Source organism: Physeter macrocephalus, chromosome 12 (genome assembly GCF_002837175.3).
Source record: "Physeter macrocephalus isolate SW-GA chromosome 12, ASM283717v5, whole genome shotgun sequence".
Taxonomy (NCBI): domain Eukaryota; kingdom Metazoa; phylum Chordata; class Mammalia; order Artiodactyla; family Physeteridae; genus Physeter; species Physeter macrocephalus.
Window position 1 is genome coordinate 85,453,408 of NC_041225.1, and position 22,329 is coordinate 85,475,736.

At 51.5% G+C, this 22,329-nt stretch overlaps 1 protein-coding gene across 1 annotated transcript in view; it reads left to right on the forward strand.

The window, feature by feature from the left end:
• The first annotated feature begins 21,345 nt into the window (after positions 1 to 21,345).
• Positions 21,346 to 22,329, forward strand: part of VAX2 (ventral anterior homeobox 2) — a 29,140-nt gene continuing 28,156 nt past the window's right edge. The window contains exon 1 of the mRNA XM_024133474.3: positions 21,346 to 21,583. Within this exon, the coding sequence (XP_023989242.1) occupies positions 21,346 to 21,583 (238 nt within the window). The remainder of the gene's footprint in view (positions 21,584 to 22,329) is intronic.

Below are 22,329 nucleotides of genomic sequence, written 5' to 3' on the forward strand. Positions count from 1 at the left end.
CTACTTTCTTCTCAAACTCTTGTGTCTGACTGAGTCCCAAGTCTCCACTACAGACTTGAGGACACTGTTACATGTGACTACATGCAATGTCTTCAAATGTACATTCTAAATTAAAGACAACACTTCTAGAAATTCATCTAAAGAGATGTGCAGAGATGTGTGTTCAAGGATGGTTATGGGAGCATTTGTTTGTGAAAACTCCTGAAAGAGCCCAGATGCCCATTCATAGGGAAATGGCTTACTACTTTATGGGTCACCCAAGCTGTGGACTTCCATGCAGCTGATGAAAAGATTTTCAAGACATTTTAAGTGAGGGAGGAAAGTTGGAGAATAATGTGAAGAGTCAGATCTATTTAGGTCTTAAGGAAGGAGAGGACCAGCATAGCTAAATGCTTATGGACAGACCTGGGAAAGCCAAAAGACCACCAAGCACTTGGAGAAATGCTCAAGATTATTAATAAACAGAGATATGAAGATTAAAACAAAATATCCCCTTATGCCTCATAGACCGGCAACTAGAGAGTCAAACATGCCAGGTTGGGGGCAGAGGGGATATGCAGATACAGAAAGCTATGTGCCCTGCTGGTGCGTGTGGACTGGAGCAGCTATCTGGACAGCAAGCTGCCAGTGTTTAGGCAAGCTAGACATTTTCACATCGTGTGACCCAGAAATTCTATTCATGGGTATATAACCCAAAGGTATTTCCCGTAGGTGCTTAAGGAAACCTGTACAAGGATGTTCATTGTGGCATTATTTGAGGTGGCAGGGGAGTTGGAGCCACCTGAGTATCTTTCCCCAGAAGAGCAGATAAGTAAAACGAGATGGTCACACACTATGGCGTGCTATACAACAGTGTGAAGCAACAGATTAGGTGTGCACAGAAAAACAGGGATGGATCTATAAAACCGTAATGTTGCTCTTCCTTCCTGAAAATTCTTCCCAAAAGCCATTATGTGGGGCCCAGAAAGGCAAATGTCCACACAAGGGAGCGTGTGTGCCACAGTGATCCAGCACGGGGGTTGGCATCCAAGTAGGGAGACCCCAGTGGCTCAGTCCTGAGTGTCTGAGCCCCAAGAGGGTGAGAAGGGCCCCTGCATTTGGACCAGGGGGTGGGGGGAGGCAAGGCAGCAACAGGAAACTGGTTACACGCCAGAGAAATGATCAAATAAACAGATTGAGGATACTAGGAGCCAGGTTTCTCACTTCAGAGAAGGGAGCTACAAATACAGAAAAGAAGAAGAGCCCTGTGATGTTGGATTGGAACTGGAGCTATTGGTGTGAACTTATGGGTCTCAATAAATGTAAGTGTAAATGTGTTATGGGTGCATTCACATATTCCCTGGCTCTGTTCACTGAGAGGGTCTTGTAGCTACAACCCCCAAGAGCAATGGCTATGGCTAGGACCCAGATCTTCGCTTCTAAAATAACATTTTCCACCAAGAGAACCAGAATTCCTCGGGGAAAATGGCTGATTCAAGAGCTAGAGCGTGGAAAGGTACAAGGTGAGATTGAAGCATCTGGTGCCAGAAAGTAAGGAAGTGCTCAGAGAATGATAAGCACATGTCAGAAAGAAACAGGAACTTTTCGACAATGGTGCCAAGAGAATTCAATGGAGAAAGAATAGTCTTTTCCAAAAATAGTGCTGGAGCAACGGGATATCCACAAGCAAAATAATGAAGTTGGACTCTTCCCTCACACCATATACAAGAATTGACCCGAAATGAATCAGAGATCTAAATGTAAGGCCTAAAATTATAAACCTCAGAAGAACACATAGGCCTAAATCTTCTACTTTTGATTTGGCAAGGGTTTCTTAGATATGATACCAAAAGTATAAGCAACAAAAGAAAAAATAGATAAGTTGGACTTCAACAAAAGTAAACACTTTTTTGCTTCACAAGAACACTATCAGAAAAGTGAAAGACAACCCACAGAACTGGAGAAAATATTTGCAAATCGTATATCTGATAAGGGACTTATATCTAGACTATACAAACAACATTTACAATTCAGTAATACAAAGAAAGTAACCCAATTTAAAAATGAGCAGGGCTTCCCTGGTGGCGCAGTGGTTGGGAGTCCGCCTGCCGATGCGGGGGACGCGGGTTCGCGCCCCGGTCCGGGAGGATCCCACGTGCCGCGGAGCGGCTGGGCCCGTGAGCCATGGCTCCTGGGCCTGCGCGTCCGGAGCCTGTGCTCCGCAGCGGGAGAGGCCACAGCAGTGAGAGGCCCGCATACCGCAAAAAAATAAAAAATAAATAAATAAATAAATAAATAAAAATGAGCAAAAGATCTGAATGGACATTTCTCCAAAGATATATGAATGGCCAATAAGCACATGAAAAGATAGCATCATTAGTTATTAGGAAAATGAAAATCAAAACCTCAATGAGATACCATTACACACCCACTAGGATGGCTATAATAAAAAAGACAGGTAATTACCAGTATTAGCTGGGATGTGGAAAAACTGGGACCCTCATACACTGCTGGTGGGAATGTAAAATGGTGCAGCCACATTGGAAAACAGTGTGGCACTTCCTCAGAAAGTTAAACACAGAGTTAACTGTTTGACACAGCAATGCCACCCCTAAGTATATACGCAAGAGAAATGAAAGCATATACTCAGACAAAAACTTTTTTTTTAATTGACGTATAGTTGATTTACAATGTTGTGTTAGTTTCTGGTGTACAGCAAAGTGATTCAGTTGTGTGTTTATATATATACTTTTTCAGATTCTTTTCCATTATAGTTTATTACAAGATATTGAATATAAAAAACTTTTACAAAAATATTCACAACAGCATTATTCATAATAGCCAAAAAGTGGAAACAATCCAAATGTCCATCAACTGATGAATGAATAAACAAATTGTGGTATGTACACAATGGAATATGAATCAGCATTAAAAATGAATGAAGTTTTTACCCAAAATCTTGTAATAGCCTATAATGGAATATAATCTGAAAAAAAGAAAAAAGAATCACTATGCTGTATACCTGAAACTAACACAATATTGTAAGTCAACTATACCTCAACATAAAATAAAATAAAAGCTATGGGACTCCCACCTGGGAGAGGCTTCCTAAAATTTAAATTTAAATTTAAAAAAATTTTTAAATGAGCGAAGTAGTGCTACATGCTACAATGTGGATAAACTGTGGAAACACTATGCTAAATGAAAGAAGCCAGTCACAAAAGACTGTACATATTGTACAATTCCATCTATATGAAATTTCCAGAATAGGCAAAGCTATAGAGATAGAAAGTAGATTAATATGCAGTTGCCTGAGTCCTGGCGACAGGAGAGGCTTAGGAGTAGATGGCTAAAGGGTGTGAGGTTTCTTTAGGGAGTGACAAAAATGTTCTAAAATTGATTGTAGGGATGGTTGCACAACTCTGTGACTATACTAAAAACCATTGAATTGTACAGTTTAAGTAGGTGATTTGTGTGGTGTATGAATTATATCTTCATAAAGCTGTGTTGTAAAAAGGCACAGAGGCCAGCTTGAAGGGACTCCCACTGACTACATTTGGGACACCTTGAAAGTAAATAATGAAGTAAGTAATGATAGTAACAAGTTATAGCCCTACTGAACACAATAGGAATCCACTGGATTTTTGGATATAAACAATGAATAGAGAATTTAATAAGTAGCAGGATATATACATAGTCTCAAAAGTTCTTCCCTGAACAATACGCATTAATTACAATGGAAAAAATAATTTTACAGGGAGAAACTTAGCAGACACCACCTTATACGATCAAAGTTAACATCACCAGTAATGGGATTAATCAAAATTATACCCCACCTGGTTAAGATACAATGAGAAGAATTCAACATCACTTCACTGATATTCCTGCCAAAAATGGATCATCTGAATTGAATCGTGAGGAAACATCAGACAAACCCACACTGACAGCCGTTCTACGACATGATAACTGGCCATGGAAGTCAAGACAAGACTGGACTGTTACAGGCTGAAGGAGACTGAAGGGCCAATGACAACTCAATGCAACACACAATCTTGACTGGATCCTTTTGCCATGGAGACATTGTCAGGACGATTGGTAAAGCTTAATAGGTCTGAACAGTTGATGGCAATAATGTTGAGTTTATGATTTTGATGATTGTATCGTGATTATTGGGGAGAATGCCCTTGTTTGTTGTAAATACAAAATAGAGCATGTGTCAGCAATTCATGCTCAAGTGGGTATGGGGTGCCGTAAGATCTTTATACTTGACAACTCCTGTGTAAGTTTCACATTGTTTAAAATAAAACAAGAAACCATAACGTGTATAAAACAACTGGTCCCTATTCTTCAAAAAGGTCTCTGTTACAAAAGGCAAAGAAAAGTTGATAAATTGTTTCCACCTAAAGAAGACTAGCAAGAACTTGAAAACAAAATGCAATGAATGACACAGGATTAGATCCTGGACCATAAAAAAATAACAATATGAAGAACATTATTGGAATAACTGGCAAATGTTGAATAAGATCTGAAGATTATATAATAGCATTGTATCAATGTTAAATTTCTTGATTTTGATCATTGCACTGAGGTCATATAGGTGAAGGTTTCCTTTCTTAGGAAATACTGAAGTATTTAGGAGCAAGGAGGCATAGTGTCACTTATTCTCAAATGCTTCAACAACAATAATTTTATAAATACATAGGGAAAGAGAAAGAGAAAGCAAATGCAGCTAAGAAACGAGTATACTGGAGTTCTTTGTACTATTCTTGCAACTTTTCCATAAATTTGAAATTATTTTAAAATAAACTTTAAAAAATAATGTAAAAAATGCAATATAAAACCCAATGTACACAAGTGAAACACACACAAGAAAAAGACACAATGCATATTTTGTGAGAACATATAATGACAAAGATATATACAGTAAACAGAACCCAATGGTTCCTTACTGGGCCAGGGAGGAGAATGAAAGTTTGCAGGCTAAAGAAAATAAATAAAACAATTTTTTTAATTTTATTTTATTTATTTATCCTTGGACCTGTTGGGTCTTCGTTGCTGCGCGCGGGCTTTCTCTAGTTGCGGGGAGCGGGGGCTACTCTTTGTTGCTGCTCCTGGGCTTCTCATTGCAGTGGCTTCTCTTGTTGCAGAGCACGGGTTCTAGGCGCGTGGGCTTCAGTAGTTGTGGTAGGCAGGCTCCGTAGTTGTGGCTCGCGGGCTCTAGAGAGCAGGCTCCGTAGTTGTGGCGCACAGGGGCTTAGTTGCTCCGCGGTATGTGGGATCTTCCCAGAGCAGGGCTCCAACCGGCGTCCCCTGCATTGGCAGGCGGATTCTTAACCACTGCGCCACAAGGAAAGTCCCAACCTTTTTTTTTTTTTTAAGATTGGAAGGAGGGCTAAAGGAACAACTGCCAAATTTCTCACCTCACACTTTTGAGGAATGGGGTGGGATAGGAGTGGAGGCAAGCATGAAGAGGGGAAACATCAGAAAAAAGCCACACTGTTTCATGTTTTATGTTTATATTCTGGAATTGTTTGAATTGTTTTATGATATAAAAGACATTCATGTATTATTTATGTAAATTTTTCAACAGAGGAATAAATGGTGAAACGTCCATATAATGATATCTAGACAGCTGTTAAAAATGAGACAGAGTTCCATGCATTGACATGTAAGAATGCCATGGCCTTTTGCTGGTTTTCTTTTTTTAAGGGCAGTTTGTAGAGTAGCAGGGATAATACGAATCATTGTTGCAAAAAACATATAAATAGTTGGCATAAGCAACATTGTAACTATCAGCCATGCTGCTTCTGGGGGGAAGAGTAAGGCGCGGAACTTGTCTACACTTCAGTCTGATTATTTTACAATAACTTTGTTTTAACTTATGATTTTAAATTAACCACATAATACATGAATATATTCTTATTGTGGCAAAAAATCAAGTAATATATGTGTTGCTTTTAAGATACGTATTACTGTAGCTAAGGGAAGGAATTGTTTCTTAAAGAACAATTGGTATTTTTAAATAAGGAAATGTGAGCTCCTTTCAACAAAACGCAATTTTTACAAATAATGACTAAGTATGCCTCTCTTAATATAGCATTCGTTTAAAATAGTGCAAATGCTCAATGATGGCGAAGGTTTCCAATTCCATTGGAGGGGGCGGTGAGTCTCACCTTTCCAGACTCTCCCACCCACGTTCTACACTCCTGCAAAATATAAGCCACTCCGCCCTCTCCAAAGCCACAAAGCTCTCCCAGTGCCCAGCTGGTGCACGCGGAGGTCACTTTGTCCTTCCCTCAGTTTCTACCTGACAAGCCCTGCCTGAGACCGTCTGCCGTCACCTCCACTTTGAAGCCTGACCAGGCTTTTTCAAGGTAGGGGAGGAACCCCGGCCTTCTCCCTACCCCGGAGCTCCCAAGCCTGGTCTTCCCTCTCCTGGAGAGCTTACCACTTTGCGCAGCAATTCCTGCTGCAGGAGCCTGTCTCAGCAGAGCCTTGGGGCTCAGGGAAAAGGCTTTAAGGCCTGACCGCCAGCACCACGCCCAGCCCATAATGACCCGAAAATAAATGCCTGTACAAATTGCTTTGGAAAGTGGATTGGCAATACATTAAGAGCAGTGAAAATATCCCTATCCTGTTGTCCCAGTAAGGTTCCTGAAGAAATAAACCTCCCCGAAAGAGAAAGCTATATATTTGATCATTTTGGTTCGAGCATTATTTTATTTTATTTATTTATTTTTTTTGATTTATTTTGTGGTATGCGGGCCTCCCTCTGCTGTGGCCTCTCCCGTTGCGGAGCACAGGCTCCGGACGCGCAGGCCCAGCGGCCATGGCTCACGGGCCCAGCCGCTCCGTGGCATGTGGGATCCTCCCAGACCGGGGCGCGAACCCGGTTCCCCTGCATCGGCAGGCGGACGCGCAACCACTGCGCCACCAGGGAAGCCCCCGAGCATTATTTTAATGCTGGAAAAACTGGACACACTGGGATATCTAACAATTGAATGGCTCTTTTACACAGTAACATAATATTACTCAGCCATTGAAAAGTATACTTATAGGGACCATAGTACCTGACAAATATGTAGGCGATACCTGAAGTAGCAAAGGCTGAATACAAAACTACATGTTCACCATGACTAAAATGATGTAAATTAAATGTGCAGTGAAAAAACACTGCCTCTTTTCCCTCCTTTTTTAAGGAATGAGGAGGATGATTTTAGGTGCGGGCATAGGGTTTTTTTTTTTTCTTCTTTAAATTATATTACCGTTGCTGTAACCTTTTGAACAGTGTGCAGAGGCTGGAAGCGGCATTAAGAAGAGTCTCAACATTGTTTATACGATTTAATAACCGAAAGAGGTATCTTCACTTGGAGGAAGGCATTTTGCACCTTGACCGGCCGGTGGGGGCCAGGGAGGGGGAATGAGATTCCCAGGGCCTTTCAGAACAGAGCCAGAGCCACCGAGTGCACCTGGACGCAGCGGTAGGGAAGGGCCCCCTTGACCACTACCCACCGACCCCGCACCCGCGACCGGAGTCGGGTTGGGCGGAGCTGAATGTAGGTTGGTAGAGTGAGTGGGATTTCTCCAGCGATCGGTCCCTTCACACCGGATCCCAGCCTGCTTGTCCCCACCTAGACCAGCCGATCTGCCGACCAAATCGAAAGATTCAAGAGAAATTGGGGAAAAGACGGATCACCGTGGGCGGAGACCCGGCGGCGCTTTGTTTGGGTCGCGCGCGGCCTCCGGCTTTCCGGCCCCGCCCCTTCCCCCTCTCCGCGACCCCGGCTCTGGCTCCCGGGCTCCTGGGAGCCAGTTTTCTTGGCTTCTCTCCCCTACCTGCCGGCTTCGTCCCCGCTCTCTTTCCCTTTCTGCCATCTTCACACACCCACCCTCCGCCCTCCATCGCCACAAAGTCCAGCAACGCCTTCACCATCACCGTCGCCCCAGGACTGGCAAACTTTGCCCCTGAGGAGCGGATTCTTCTGGAGAGTTCTCCGCGGAAAATCAGCAGAACCCAATCCAGAGAGGCCGGCTTTCGTGGAGATCAGGACATATGCCTGAGCATCCCGTCTCCCTCTCTCCCGACGGCGCCGGCCTCGCCCTTGGGGAAGGGAAGGCGAAAGGCCGAGGCTGGGGAAGGAAGAAGCAGGTCCCTGGGGAAGGAGTGACCGAATGTGGGGACACTGGAGATGGCGACCTGGGCGGGCCGCTTCCACCAAAGTGACTATGAGAGCCATACGTCGTCTGCATATCTACCAACGCCAGAATATGAGTGGATCACCCACTTCGCATCATGCAATATCCCCAAGTTTATTCTTCACCAGCATCCAGGAGCTCTTTCAGGAGAGCGAACTCAAGTAATATGTAAATACATTCTCATTCTTCTTAAAAAAAAAAAAAAAAAGAGCTTCAAGTCAGGGGCTCCCTGAATGACACACACACCTCCAACACTCACTTCTTTCGGGGAAGAGCTGTCTCGCTCCGCTGTCCCTCCAGCTCTCCCTTCATACACTTGCAGGATTCACAGAAGTGTGGGCTGTGGGTGGTGTTTATCTTTACACATACGTGTGACACTCCGCAATTGTTCCTTAGCAGAGGCCGCAGAAATCTGCCGCGGGAAGGGAAAGAGCCCCGCAAGAAATTCCTTAGCACAGCTCCGAGGAGTTTGTTGAACTATTTGCGTAAGAGATGTTCTTACCTTGCCAGAAAGAAAAAAAAATGTTTATTAAAAATGGGGTTAAGGGCTTCCCTGGTGGCTCAGTGGTTGAGAGTCCGCCTGCCGATGCGGGGGACATGGGTTCGTGCCCCGGTCCGGGAAGATCCCACATGCCACAGAGCGGCTGGGCCCGTGAGCCACGGCCTCTGAGCCTGCGCGTCCGGAGCCTGTGCTCCGCAACGGGGGAGGCCACAACAGTGGGAGGCCCGTGTACTGCAAAAAAAAAAAAAAAAAAAAAAAAAATGGGGTTAAAATCTAAAAGAAAAGAAAACCCTGCTCCGCAGATACACGTGCACGCATCGAGAGATCAGATACATTTGCTCTTTATTCATTGAAATTGTCTCGGGCGTGTCTCCGGGCTCACCTCCCTGCCGGCTCATTCCCCGAGGCCGAGCCGCAAGCTCGGCGGAGTGCTAGTCCCGCGGCCGCCCGAAGGCGAGGCCTGCCCCCGGGAGCCCGCCCAGCCCCTCCGCGCCCTCGGACCTCGGGCTTCCCGGTCCAGCCTCCCCGCTATCGCAGTCCCCCCGCTGCCGTTCCCGCGCCCGGCCCGGAGCCCACCTCTACCGAGGACCTTGACCTCGCACGGACCTCGTCGCCTCGTTTAGCTCTCCCTGACCTGCTTTTGAACCCGCTAATCCTGTCCCGAACTCTCGCCCCGTGGCGATCCCTAGCCCCGGCCCCGGCCCGCTAATTCCCGCTGACCCCGCCGCCCCGCCGTCACTCTCCGCTCTCCCGGCTTTGAAGCGCGCCGAGGGCTGCGGGTCTCCGAAAGCCGGGCGCTTTGATGCGCTGGTTACCACCGCCCGGCCTCGCCCTGACCCACGCTTACGCGCCCTCCGAACGCAACAGCCGGGTGTTGCATTCTTTCCTTCTCTTGCTTTCCCTTGTTTCCCCTTAGATTAATTCGTTTCTTTTAGAAACCTATCAGACCCACAAAGATCAAAATTTTAGGTAACACCCTAAACTGGCGACGCTGTGGGGAAGCCACAAGAGGCTGGCAAGCAGTGAGGGCGCAGAAAGGGTAAGGCGGAGGCGGGCTGCCAGGAGCAAGCGCTGGGCTGCGGGCGAAGGCGGAAAAGGCAGGACCAAGAACAGAGGACAGTGTGACTTAATTCCTTTTTTAAGGGGTGGGGGTAGATATTTGTCCCATACGGGGCAACAACTTGGGACTTCCAGCGATGGGGCTGAGGGTCTGGAAGACACTCACTTGTCACTTTATAATCCTTTGTGCTGTTTAGAATTTTTTCCCTCAGATGCATGTTTTCCTTTCTGAAGATCAAACTGATTGTGTAAAGAGTTGATGAAATTAGTGCACACCGTATGCACTTACAAACACATGCACACCCAAGGCGCGGGTCCGCATGTTTGTTTGGGGGGGGTTGTTTGTATGCTTGTTTGTTTTGTTTTGTTTCGTTTGTTTTGTTTTGTTTCGTTTGTTTTGTCAGCCAACTGAACCGAACAAGAGACCATGTGTTCCCTTTCTTGGCCCTTCGTTTAGTATAGGGCGGCTGAGGCTGCTCTAAGGTGTCTCTTTAAGGAGAGTTTTTTTCAGAGGCGGTTCCCGAGCCAGGAAAACAAATCAGCCGGCATGCGTATCTCTGTGAACCACCAGGTGGAGTGGCCTCGCAAGATCAGACTCCAAGGTCCCCTGTCCTGACCGTGGAGATTTGTGTCTGTTCGGTTCACAACTGTCTCCCAGTGCCTTGCACAGTGTCCGGCATATAATAGTAGCTCAATAAATATTTGTTGAATGAAAAATATTCCAAAGAGTGTGGCAGCAGCTCCTGGAGAATTGCTCCCAGTAGATAGAAATTACTGGCCACATCTCCGGAGTAAGGGGCCAGGCTCCCTAACGGACGATCACGGGATCACGAGGGGGTCTCGGCTACTGGTCGGGGCATTCTCAGCATTCCCACAGAGGCCAACAGTTAGCCACCCAACACCCACTGCTAGGCAGCTCCTCCCCCTTCCCTTCGGAAGTCCTTTCCCTGGGTCAGGTGATGGAGAATTCCTCCAGCCTCACCCTACCCCTGTCCCTAGGTAATCCCGTCTTTCACCGCACTCCTAACTGGACCCAACCCACCCAGAGAGCAAGGAAGCCTCGGGCTCGCCAGGTAGGGGAGACTCCAGAGCCAAGGTGGCCACGGAAGGGGTGCCGGCGACACCGCTCTTCCTCCCTTCCCTGCCAAGCTCAGTCTGGAACCCCACCTACAGGTGACGCTGATCGCAAATGATCACTTTTGGGGACAACAGGGCCCAAGACTCGCGGGTTCCCCTGCGCTGGGAACTGGGGATCGGGGTAGCTGGTGACCTTGAATGTGCAGCGTTCCGGAGGGCGCGGCCAAGATAAAAAGGCACCTGTCTACACGGTAAGTCGCTGCCGGCCAGCTACCCGAGGCACAAAGTCGGGGAGGGAAGAGGGGCAGCTAGCTGCCCTTGATGGAAGCATGGAAACGAAACGCTTCTTCAAACCTATTCTAACAACATTTAAGAAGTTGTTTTTCTAGGTTTGTTTGAATTGCGTCATCCCACAAATTCAAAAGAAATCAAACGGTATAAAAGGCAGTCCCTGGGCCGCTGGCGCTCTTTCCTGGGCGTGCCTCGTGGGAAGTGCCCGGGAAAGGGTGAAAGGCCTGGACCCTGCCCACCGCGAAGCCCCCTGCCTCTAGGCAGGTCTGGGAACCTTCCGGGCTCGTGCTGCTGTTCCTCGTCGCATCCCTGAGTCGTTCTTCCCTGGGCGTCGGGAAAGGCCGCCGGGAGGCTGGCGATCGGGAGAATCTGGCTTGGGAGCCACAAATGGCACGAGTGGCGCTCTAAACACGCAAAGCTCGGCAGTGCTGGCGCCAGGGCTCCGAGCTGGAGGACTGAAGGCAGGGCTGAGTCCGGGTCTCACCCTCACTGTCTTCTCTCAATGGCCGCTTTTGAAGGAAGGTTGGGCTACAGCAGCAAGATTTCTGTCCCGCGGCTCCGGCAGCGAGTCTGGTTTCTCCGCACCCCGACGCCGACTCCAACCGTGGAAGCTGGGGTTGAGGGCCTGGAATCTGGGCTCACAACCCACAGAGCAGACTACCTCCCCCTGTCCCCCTGGGCAGCGCGAGGAGAAGGACAACGACCAGCTCGGCTTTAAGCCTTAAACGATAAAAGAAAGCATCAATATTCTCTCCTCCGGCACCCACAGAGTGTCAGGTCCTGGATAAAGTGCTCTACACAGACTTACTCCTCGTAACAGCTTCAGGTGGTTGGTACTAATATTATCCCCATTTAAGGGATGAGGACACTGAGGCAGAGAGAGGTTAAACAACCCATTAAGAATGAGTTCTCAGTAGAGCCAGGATTCCCACCCTGCCTAGCAGAGAGCCAAGGCTCTGAATCTTTACTCCAGAGTCTATAATTCCTACAAGCCTTCCAGTCCTGCCTGGCCCTCCTCTTTAGACAGAAGTAGAAAGGACGCTTCTGGAAGGTGATCGATTAGGTGGGGACACACAGCCAGTGGATGGCTCTTCCCTGAGCCTCACCAGTCTCCTCCATCCGCTCCCAGAAAACTTCCTCCTGTCTGTTCGGTTCACAACTGTCTCCCAGTGCCTTGCACAGTGCCCGGCATATAGTAGTAGCTCAATAAATATTTGTTGAATGAAAAATATTCCAAAGAGTGTGGCAGCAGCTCCTGGAGAATTGCTCCCAGTAGATAGAAATTACTGGCCAGAAAACTTCTGGCCAAGCAGGGCACCCTAGGCCAGGGGAGCACCCAGGTAAAATGGAAACAATCCAGATGTCTATCAGTAATGAATGCATAAACAAATGTGGTATAAACGTACAATGGAATGTTATTTGACCACAAAAAAAGTACTGATAACATGCTACAACATGAATGAAACTCAAAACATTAAGTGAAAGAAGCCAGACACAAAGGTCACATATTACATTATGATTCCATTTATATGAAATTTCCATACTAGCCAATTTCATAGAAACAAAAAGTAGACTTGTGGTTGCTTAGGGCTGAGGGGGGATGGGAAGTTATGGGTGATACATAAAGGTACAGGTTTCTTTTTCTTCCATTTTAAAATTGAGATATAATTGACATATATTTGTTTCAGGTGTCCAAAATATGATTCCATATTTGTATATATTGCAAAATGATCACCACAATAAGTGTAGTTAACATCCATCATCACACATGATTACAATTTTTTTCTTGTGATGAAAACTTTTAAGGTTGACTCTCTTAGCAACTTTCAAATGTACAGTACAGTATCGTTAACTATAGCCACCAACAACTTTCTTTTTGAGGTGGTAAAAATGTTCTAAAATTGACTGTGGTGATGTCTGCACTGTATATCTGTACCTATACTATGTATTTTAGTATACCTGTGAATATACAAAACTATTGAATTGTACACCGTAAAGGTGTGAATTGTATGATATATTAATTATATCTCGATAAAGCTATCACCAAAACAGCAAAAAGAAAACACATACACAGGACTTCCCTGGTGGCACAGTGGTTAAGAATCCGCCTGCCAATGCAGGGAATACGGGTTCCAGCCCTGGTCCGCGAAGATCCCACATGCCGCGGAGCAACTAAGCCCGTGTCCACAACTACTGAGCCTGCGCTCTAGAGCCCGCGAGCCACAGTACTGAGCCCACGTGCCACAACTACTGAAGCCTGTGCGCCTAGGGCCCCTGCTCCGCAGCAAGAGAAGCCACCGCAATAAGCCCACGCACCGCAATGAAGAGTAGCCCCCGCTCGCCGCAACTAGAGAAAGCCGGCGCCCAGCAACGAAGACCCAACACAGCCAAAAATAATAAAGAAATTTAAAACACACACACACACACACACACACACACATACACAGTTCTAGGAGGTCAGTTCACTGTCCACATCAACCCAGGCTCTGCCCTCCCAGAGTCTGCATCCTCCAAGTCCAGATTTCCTTCAGTCACCACAGAGGCTATAGCTCCCTGCGAGGGTGGGTGCTTTGCCCCTCAGTCCAAAAGCCTCTCCCTGAAGCTCTGGCCCGGGAGTACTTTCCTGTGTTTGGGAGGGAGCAGGGTTCTCAGAGTGAAGGAAGAGTGAGGGCAAGAGATTTTTGCCTTGGCTGAGCCCCAAGATCCGGCGCCCAGGTTTGAATCCACTGTTTGACCTTGGTCTCGGTTTCCTTCTCTGCAAAATGGAGCAACTGAGTCACCACCCTAAGACTTGTGACTATTTCATGAAATTATGAGCCTAGCATAGCTTCGGACAGTTAACCACATATCCCTTGGTAGAAAAAAAAATGAAGGGCAGTTGTTTTAGGAGATGATCCAAATAAAATCAGAATGTGGTAGGAGTGAAGGGGTTTTGTTAAGAAAGAAGGGAAATGTTTTAGAAGATTCTCTCAAGTCACTGGTGTCTTTTCATTGATTTTAACTCCGTGTGCATGTCAGGATCATAATTTCCAAAGACAGACAAGTAGAAGAAGGCACTCCTGCTGCAGCAGGGAGAGGGCTAAAGAGAAGAAGGAAAATAAGGGCCTGTGAGAGGCAGAGGAGGTGGGAGAGAGGATGGGGAGGAGGAGGGAGGGAGACTGCCATGGTCCAGAGGTTGGCCTGCTGGGGAGGACAACAGTGCAGGGAACTGATGGCCCAGAGAAGGGAGGAAAGCTGGAGAACCTGAAGGAGAAAAGAAGCAAATGGAGAAGGAAGAGGTGACAAAATCATCAGAGGAGGGGGAGCAAGGAATATTCACAGAGAACTATGTGGGGAAGAGAAGCAGGAAGCCAAGAAACTTTTCTCGTGGAATCTGCCTGGAGGAAAGCAAATGGGAAGAGAAGATCGCCCAATCCTGAGTCACTAAGCTCCTGTCCTAGAACCTAGGGACACCCACCTAGCCCTACCCAGCCTTTTCCCTCACACTTGGGTGGCCTCTACCCAAGAGAATCCTGAGTCCTATCAGGGGGAAGTTTTCAGATCAAGTTGGACACTTCGAGTTGGGTCCAGTTGTGTCCTGCCCAGGCCTATTCACCCTCTCTGATGCCCTTCCATGAAACTGCCCCCACCCACCAGCCCCAAGCATGATGGCTTCCCCTCCCCCACTCCACCCAAGGTCTTGGCTGAAACAACCATTTCTCATTCCCTGATCTGCCACCTCCAGACCTTACGCCCACCTTTCTCTCAGCCAGCAATGCCTGCATCCCCCACTCTTGGCCCAGTTCAGTAGTTTCCAACCAAGCTTCACCTGGAAGCCTTTCAAATATGGCGAGCCCTCTCATAACCAGATTTTAAGCCACTTGGTCTGTGGCCAAGCAGAAATTTTATTCTCTGAATTCTCCAGGTAATTTAATACATGGCAGGTGTTGAGAACTCCTTTGTGTCCTCCCTTAAGCCTTCTTGGCCCTGGGCCAAGGCCAGAGTCAAGGCACAAGCCACCCACTGTGTGGTAGGTATCAGGAGAATCTCATCAGACCTGATGAGGGTCACTCCAATGGTCTCCTCCTTACATTCTGGCCAAATCCACAGCTTCCCCTGAGCAGCCCTCCCAGATAGAACCCTGGACTCATAGGCTCAGGAAAGGCATCAGCAAGTTCTACCAGGACTGGGGTGGGTGGCAGAACATGATGGCCCTGGAGCTCAGGACAGCCCAGCTGGGATCCCTGGCCAAGCAGAGGAGGGGACAGAGCCAAGCAGGAGAGCGCTGCCTTGGGGAGGGTCCAGGCTGTGCCTAGGAGGTGGCTTTGGGAGTCCAGACCATACCCCAGGACTCAGAACTGGACAAGGTGGGGTGGGAAAAAGGATTCAGCAACCACCCAAGCTACCTAGAATGGGAAGCAACCAGGTGCCGGAGAGGAAATGTCAGGCAGCTGGACAGGCAGCCCCAGGAGGTGGTGCAGCAGCAGGTGGTGCAGCAGGAGGTGGTCCCCCATCTCACCTGTACCACGGCCTTGGCCCAGCCCACTGGGTTCCCTGCTCTCCCGACAGGGGTGACCTCCACCCCCATGGTGGGCACCTCTAGCACCCCAAGCATCCTACTCCCTGCAGGATTCTCAGAGTGCAACACTGGCATCCAGCACAGACAAGCCTCAGTCATCTTGTGTTGCCTGAAATAAGACAATGACACTGCAGTGACTGAGCCTGTGGGCAGCTACCGATCTAGGAGTGGCCTAAGCACTGGAATTTGAAGAGCCTCACTCTGGCCCTAGCACCTCTCCCAACATCCCATCATTAGAACTGCCCTCCTTGGGTTTCAGCACTGCTGATGTTCTCAGAAACAGATACATTTGATTGTGTTTTACAAAAATAATAATGCTCATTATAAACGAAAACAACAACATTCCATGCCTGGAGGAAAGCAAATGGGAAAAATTTGCTCCTTTTAAAATGCCAATCCCTTGGGCTTCCCTGGTGGCGCAGTGGTTGAGAGTCCACCTGCCGATGCAAAGGACATGGGTTCGTGCCCCGGTCTGGGAGGATCCCACGTGTCGCGGAGCGGCTGGGCCCGTGAGCCACGGCCGCTGAGCCTGCACCTCCGGAGCCTGTGCTCCGCAGCGGGAGAGGCCCACGTACCGCAAAAAAAAAAAAAAAGAAAAAAGAAAAAAAAGTAAAATGCCAATCCCTCCCTACCTGGGGGTGGGACAGTGGCTCCCTCCCCAATGTGCCAGTGCAGGGATCCAGCCCCCAGGCATGTGGGGTGGGGCACAGGTGGGTTGAGGGAAGGAAGTGATGAATGGGCTATTTCTACAAGCTGGGTCTTGTGCCCCCCAGCCGAGTGTGTGAGGAGTGTCCTTCCCTGTTCACCCCAAATTCCAAGAGCCCTTCAGCTGCAGGGAAACCCCCATCCCAGCAGTGATGGCTGAGCAGATTCAATCACCTGGGGGAACTAGATTCCCTGGGGGCAGAGCAAATGCTGCCCAGGATCTCCCACGGACATTTGGGTAGGGCCCCAAAACCAGCGGGAAGAAAGGTGGATAGGAGATCCAGACAGGGGGTGAATCAGGGCAGAGGAAGACAGACCCCCTGAGCCTGTAGGCACCGGGAATGGGCTGGAGAGATGCACAGGCTGAGAGAGGGAAGTGGCACGGTAGAGACAGAGAGGCCAAGAGGGAGGACAGGAAAGAAAAGGAAGCCATCTGGGGATGGCATCTGAATTGGCTGTAAGCTCAACCCAGGCTCACCAGCAGTCCTGGGGGAGTGGCCTGGCCCCAGCCTCAGCAAGGACAAGAGGCATAAGGAGTGGGTTGAGCTGGGACCAGAGGTCCAGGTCTGGAGACCTGGTCGGGTACGCCTGCCAGAGCACCCAAGGGATGTGAAAGATGGAAGAATAACCAGACACAGGACCAGACCTTTGGGGTTCCAGGTTCTGAGCACCAGAAGAGGATGCTGAAGGCTCCTGCCAGAGGCCAGAGCTGCAGGCCAACTGGCAGTGGAGGACTGGAGGGCTGGGCAGACAGGTATAGGTAGCTCCTGGGGGAACCCAGGCTCTGACTCCCATCCACCCACATACACACCTTGGTTCCCCTAGAACCCCACTTCTGATCCTGGAAAGCCCTGATGCTGGGTGTGGGAGGGGGCTGCTATTTACCCGCAGGTGGCTGGGACCCAGCTCTCAGCAGCCCAGCGGCTCGGGAAGTCAATCTCACCCACTGAGGCGCCAAAAGGCATGGAGAAGGTGGGTGGGGAGGGACTGAAAGGTTCTTGGAGAAAGAGTGGAATAGGCTTACTCCCTGGCAAAGCGGCAGGAGTTGGAAGGAATTAGAGACTTATGGTACTGAGCCAGGCAAGGGCGTTCTTTCCCCAACTCAGGGGGTTCCTTGAAGAAACTCTCTGGAAACCTAGTCCTAAGGGGCATCTGAGGGGAGCTGGGGTTGGTGGCCCCTTCCTGATGACCCTCTCCCCACTTCATCTGCTGTGAGTGGAGAACCTGGACCACCACGTATCCGAGGAACTCCTAGTGGCAAAGTGTCACCCGACTCCAGCCCAGGACTCACCAGCTCTCTGTGCCCAGACCCACTCATCCCCTAATGCTTAAGGCCACTAATTCCCGGGGACCTGCTGAGGTCGGAAGGGAGATTGATAGCGAAGATCGAGCTGGGCCTCGAATCGAGCTGGGCCTCGAGCTGCCAGGGCCCTCCGGAACCCCGGAAGGGATGGATCAGTACCTGGGGTTTGTCTACACTCAGCCGCCTCGGGACCAGAGCCACTGAAAAAGCAGTTTAGATTATGGCCCCTCCCCCTATCGGCTGAGATCGCCCCACATCTCCCAAGCTAAGTTTCTTCAATCGCTTTACAAAAAGGGTAAGGGTGTGGGGTGGGGGCAGAGAAGCAGAGGAAATTCTCGGGGTTCCTAGCGTCTTGGCCGGGTCGAGCTGTGTCAGACGGCGGTTGGAGACTGGCGGTGAGGGTGAGGGCAGCAGGCATAGGCCACGGGCCCTCTGGTCCCCGCTGCCCGGTGAGGAATCCCGGATCCACCCGGATCCTCAAAAATTCGTGCCAGGCGGACTCAGGACATCTGGAGCTCTGCGTCCCACTTATCCTCCTGGGCGGGAGGGTCCCGGCAGAGCCAAACAGCGTTCCAACCTGTCCGCAGGCGCGCACACACACGCACACTCAACAAGGCCGATCCTACACATCCCTGCCACGTGGCCATACAGAGCACTGGCGCTCCCAGCCTTCCTCAGCCAGGGCTCAGAGGATGTAGTCCGGCAGGGCACGGGTGGGGAGCCCAGTGGACTCGCTTCCTGGGCGGGGAACTGGGCAGCCTAGGCAGTGTGCCCCAGGAGGGTTCAAGAGCTTGGGTTTAAGGGTCACCCAGGCTCCCGGATCGGCTTGGTCAAGGTCTCTGCTGGGCCAGAGCGGGGGATTGACGAGGAGCTCCAGCCCACCACCATCCCCAGCCATACACACACGCACACCACAAACTCCGCCTCAGGGAGCAGAAGCCCTGCGTTCCTCACTGGATCCCCGCTCGCACAATCACGGAGGCTGTGATCCCATTTCCTAGGCCTGCAGAGTAGAGAGAGCCGGGACTTCTGCGGGACGCCAAATCCCTTACTGTCAAGAGAGAAGGAGAGGAAAGAAGAAAGGGCGCGGGAGGAAGACTGGGAACTCCCAAGAGTCAACCTGGGGCTGGCCTGTAGCCCCCTCCCATGCTCCCTGCCGGGCTCTCCCAGCAGACAGGAAAGGGGAGAAGGCCCCAACTTCCCAGGTCACGGTTCCACGGGACCCTGCGGGAGGCCACCAGCCTCTCTCGGAGAAAGGCCCGGCTCCCCCGGAAGTGTGCGCATGCCCGGAAGCCCATCGACTGACTTTGGAAGAGGATGCCGGGACGTAGACCTGAGTTCCTGGCACGTAAGCCATCATTCATAAAATGAAAATTTAGGGGGGTGAAAACAAACAAAACCTGGTAGGGTTCAGCAGGTGCTGTTCTATTTTTCTTTGAACAGAAACCCGGGCCTCCCATGTGGTCGACGGAACAGCGAGGACTTGGGGGCCGGGGAGATTTCAGCCGAATGTTTGCTTTCTGCTTAGAATTTTTCTACACCAGACACGTCTTACTTGAATAATAAAAATAAACTTGAGAGAGCCAGAGAGGAAAGACTGAAGTGCAGAGCGAAGATGACGGGCTGGATCAAACGACCAGCGTCCTACGGGGCTGGGGTGGAGGGCGGGCGCCCCGGCCCATTGAGGCGGGGGGAGGTTCACAGAGGAGTTCGGCATCCCCTCCAGGCACCAGGCTCCGAGGGACCGAATGCAAGTGCAGGGCTCACGGTGCCACGCGGCATGGGTCCTTCCAGCCGAGCTGGGTCCCTCTGGGTTACACTCCCTAGAGCCCTTCTGTAACTATAACCCTCCTTTTTTCCCTCTGAGAGTTAGGGCGCCACAAATTCTCAGGCCCCGCAGCTGGTCCGCGCTGCTCTCACTCTGCACACCCTGCCCTACACCCTGGGCGCGATCCCGCCGCTCCCCTCCCCCACCCAAACTACCTTACGGCCGTTTCCTTCCTTTCTCCCTCTCTCCCTCCCTCCCTCCCCTCCTTCCTTCCTTCCTTCCTTCCTTCCTTCCTTCCTTCCTTTCCATTAGTACGGACCAGCAGGCCTCCTCCCCTGCCCCCTTTACCCTCCCTTTTTCCCGTCCCCAACCCTGTGGGGAGGCGCCATTAGTCACCCAATTAAATAATTGGTGCGCCCCTCCCACTTCGTCTTCAGTTGGGAACATTTGAGATTGGACACATACACACACTCAACAGCGCACATGCACACTGGACACCCACTAAGGCACTGACTCACACGCTCACTCATTTACCACTCCTCCGGCTCAGGGAGTCATGGAGGCTGCACCAGCAACGCACTTTACCACCCCACAGCCACTGAGACCCGGCACAGCCATGGGCCCTGCCCCCAGACACTCTCGATCGGACCCTCGGACACACCGAATCACCCTCGCTCGCTAGCATGCGGCGCAGAAAAGGGAAGCCAAGTCTGAAGTTATAGCGTTTTAGGGAAGGGGGTCACGGGCCCTCCCGCGCGCACACACAGGTTTGCACACACGTCTTCGCTGGGGTCTCTCGATCTCGCTTCCAAGCACCTTTCTGAGTCAAAGTATGGGAGATCCGGGCCTGGCCTCTCCAGGCGCTGTCCAAGGAGAAGCTCGACTCAGGAGAACACTGGGATCCTCATAAAGTGCTTGGGACTCGGAGGGCCCAGGGACCCCACTGCTCAGCTTCAAAACCCAGCTCGGCTTCCAGCCGCGCTCACCCCCGCCCTTCCCCTCTCCCCAGCCCGGCGAACGGAACTGGGACTCGGGAAAACCTCCTCGGGGCCGGGAGTGGGGTGGGGGAGACGGAGATTTTCACCTTCTATCTCAGTCTGAGATCCCCCGTGTGAAGGCCTCAGAGCCGCAGGGGACCTGGGCGTTTGCAGCCTACCACAGTATCGGCCTCACTCGACCCTCTCGGCCCCCGGACCCGGCTATCCGTCTGCAAATCTGTCTTCTCACCCCGGCGAGTGCGGGTCATTCCCTCAGTACCCTTGCCTCGCTGTCTCGGGCTCTTTTTACCACAGTCTTGGCCTTGCCCTGCAAGGAGCGCCGGGAGGGGCCTGCGGTCTGTGTTCCTGAGTGTGGGCAGAGGTATGAGTCTGCAGGCGAGGGCGGCCACTGAACCCCCAGGCCTGAGCCCCAGCCCCAGCCCCCCACCTCTCCAAGCTCCCGAGCAAGGCCAACTTCCTGTTTTCTGCTCGGTCTCGTAGGTGTCGCCTTCTGGAACACTTGGCTTATTGATCCCGCTGAAAGAGCCGGAGTGCGGAGACAGCGCTTCCCTGGGGATGAAGGGAGTGGGGAGGGGGGTAGGCTGGTGGTTGGGGGAGGGAGTTGATAAAATTTAGGAGACGATGTAGGGCCTCCCTGGCCTCCCTCTGCCGGGCTGAGTGTGGGGCTAGACTAGGGTGGGGGAGCAGGGCCAACGAACCCCCATCCCCAGGCGCAGCTCCCTTGCGCACCGCTGGGAGTCGGAGAACCCCGACTCAAGACCAATCAGCAGGGAGGGGTGGAGCGGCCGGGCGAGGGGGGAACGCGGGGCGAGGGGGGTGAAGGGGGGCGGGGGGCGCGAGGGGCGGGAGGCGCGGGCTCGGCCGGCCCAGGCTGGCCAGGCGGTGGCTAAGGCGAAGGTGGCGGCCGGCATGGGCGATGGGGGCGCCGAGTGCGACCGCGGCACCTCACGCCGGGAGTCGCGGAGCGGGCGCGGCGGGGACCGCGGCGGAGCGGAGGACTCGAGTGCTGATGACGGCGGCCGCAGCCCAAAGGAGACTGCCGGGACCTCCGCCTCCAGCCCCGCGGGCTCCAGGGAGAGCGGCGCCGACAGCGACGGGCAGCCGGGGCTCGGAGAGGCAGACCACTGCCGCCGCATCCTGGTGCGAGGTAAGAGGACAGCTCGAAGCCCTGGCCCACCGGACGCCCCTCCCATCCCCTACTGGCGCCTCCGACCTTCCTGCAGCCTCCACTTCCCAATTCATATATTCATTCAGACAGTCATCATTCAGTCATTCATTCAGCAAACATTGTTTTGAGCGTCTATTGTGTGCTGGACATCGAGCTGAGTGCAGGGGACAAAGCGGCGCCCGGTACCGAAGAAATCCCCGTTTCACTGCCTTACGAGTCTCAGCTTCCCAGGCCCATCCGGGCGGGTTACTGTGGCGGGGGCGGAGTTGCGAGTGCGGGATGCGGAGAGCCGAGTCCCCGCCCCGCGGCCCTCGCTGCGGGTGCGGAGAAAAGCGTCACGAGCGTTCCGCGGGGTCAGGACGAGGAGGCACTAGCGTCCGGAACCGCGGGAGGAAGAGGCCAGGCTCCGCTCAGCAGCTGGGGCGCTCCGCCGCCCCCTGCCCAGCCTTGTTTCCCGTTCCCAGCCACGCAGACGCACCGGGCTGCTCCCGGGAGAGGGTACCGGGACGCGGAGGGCGGCGTGCGCCCCGCTCGCCCGCCTGGGCTTCGCTTTCTCGGTTCCCACTTCCTCGCGGCGCCTGGGCCCAGCCGGCTCTCGGCGCGGCCTTCTCCCGGCCGGGCCTTTTGCGTCTTTCCCGTTCTCCCTCACCCTTCTCCCTCCTCTCTTCTTTCCTGGCCATTTCTCTCCGCCGAGCTCGCATTCCCTTCCCGCAAGCGTCCGAGTG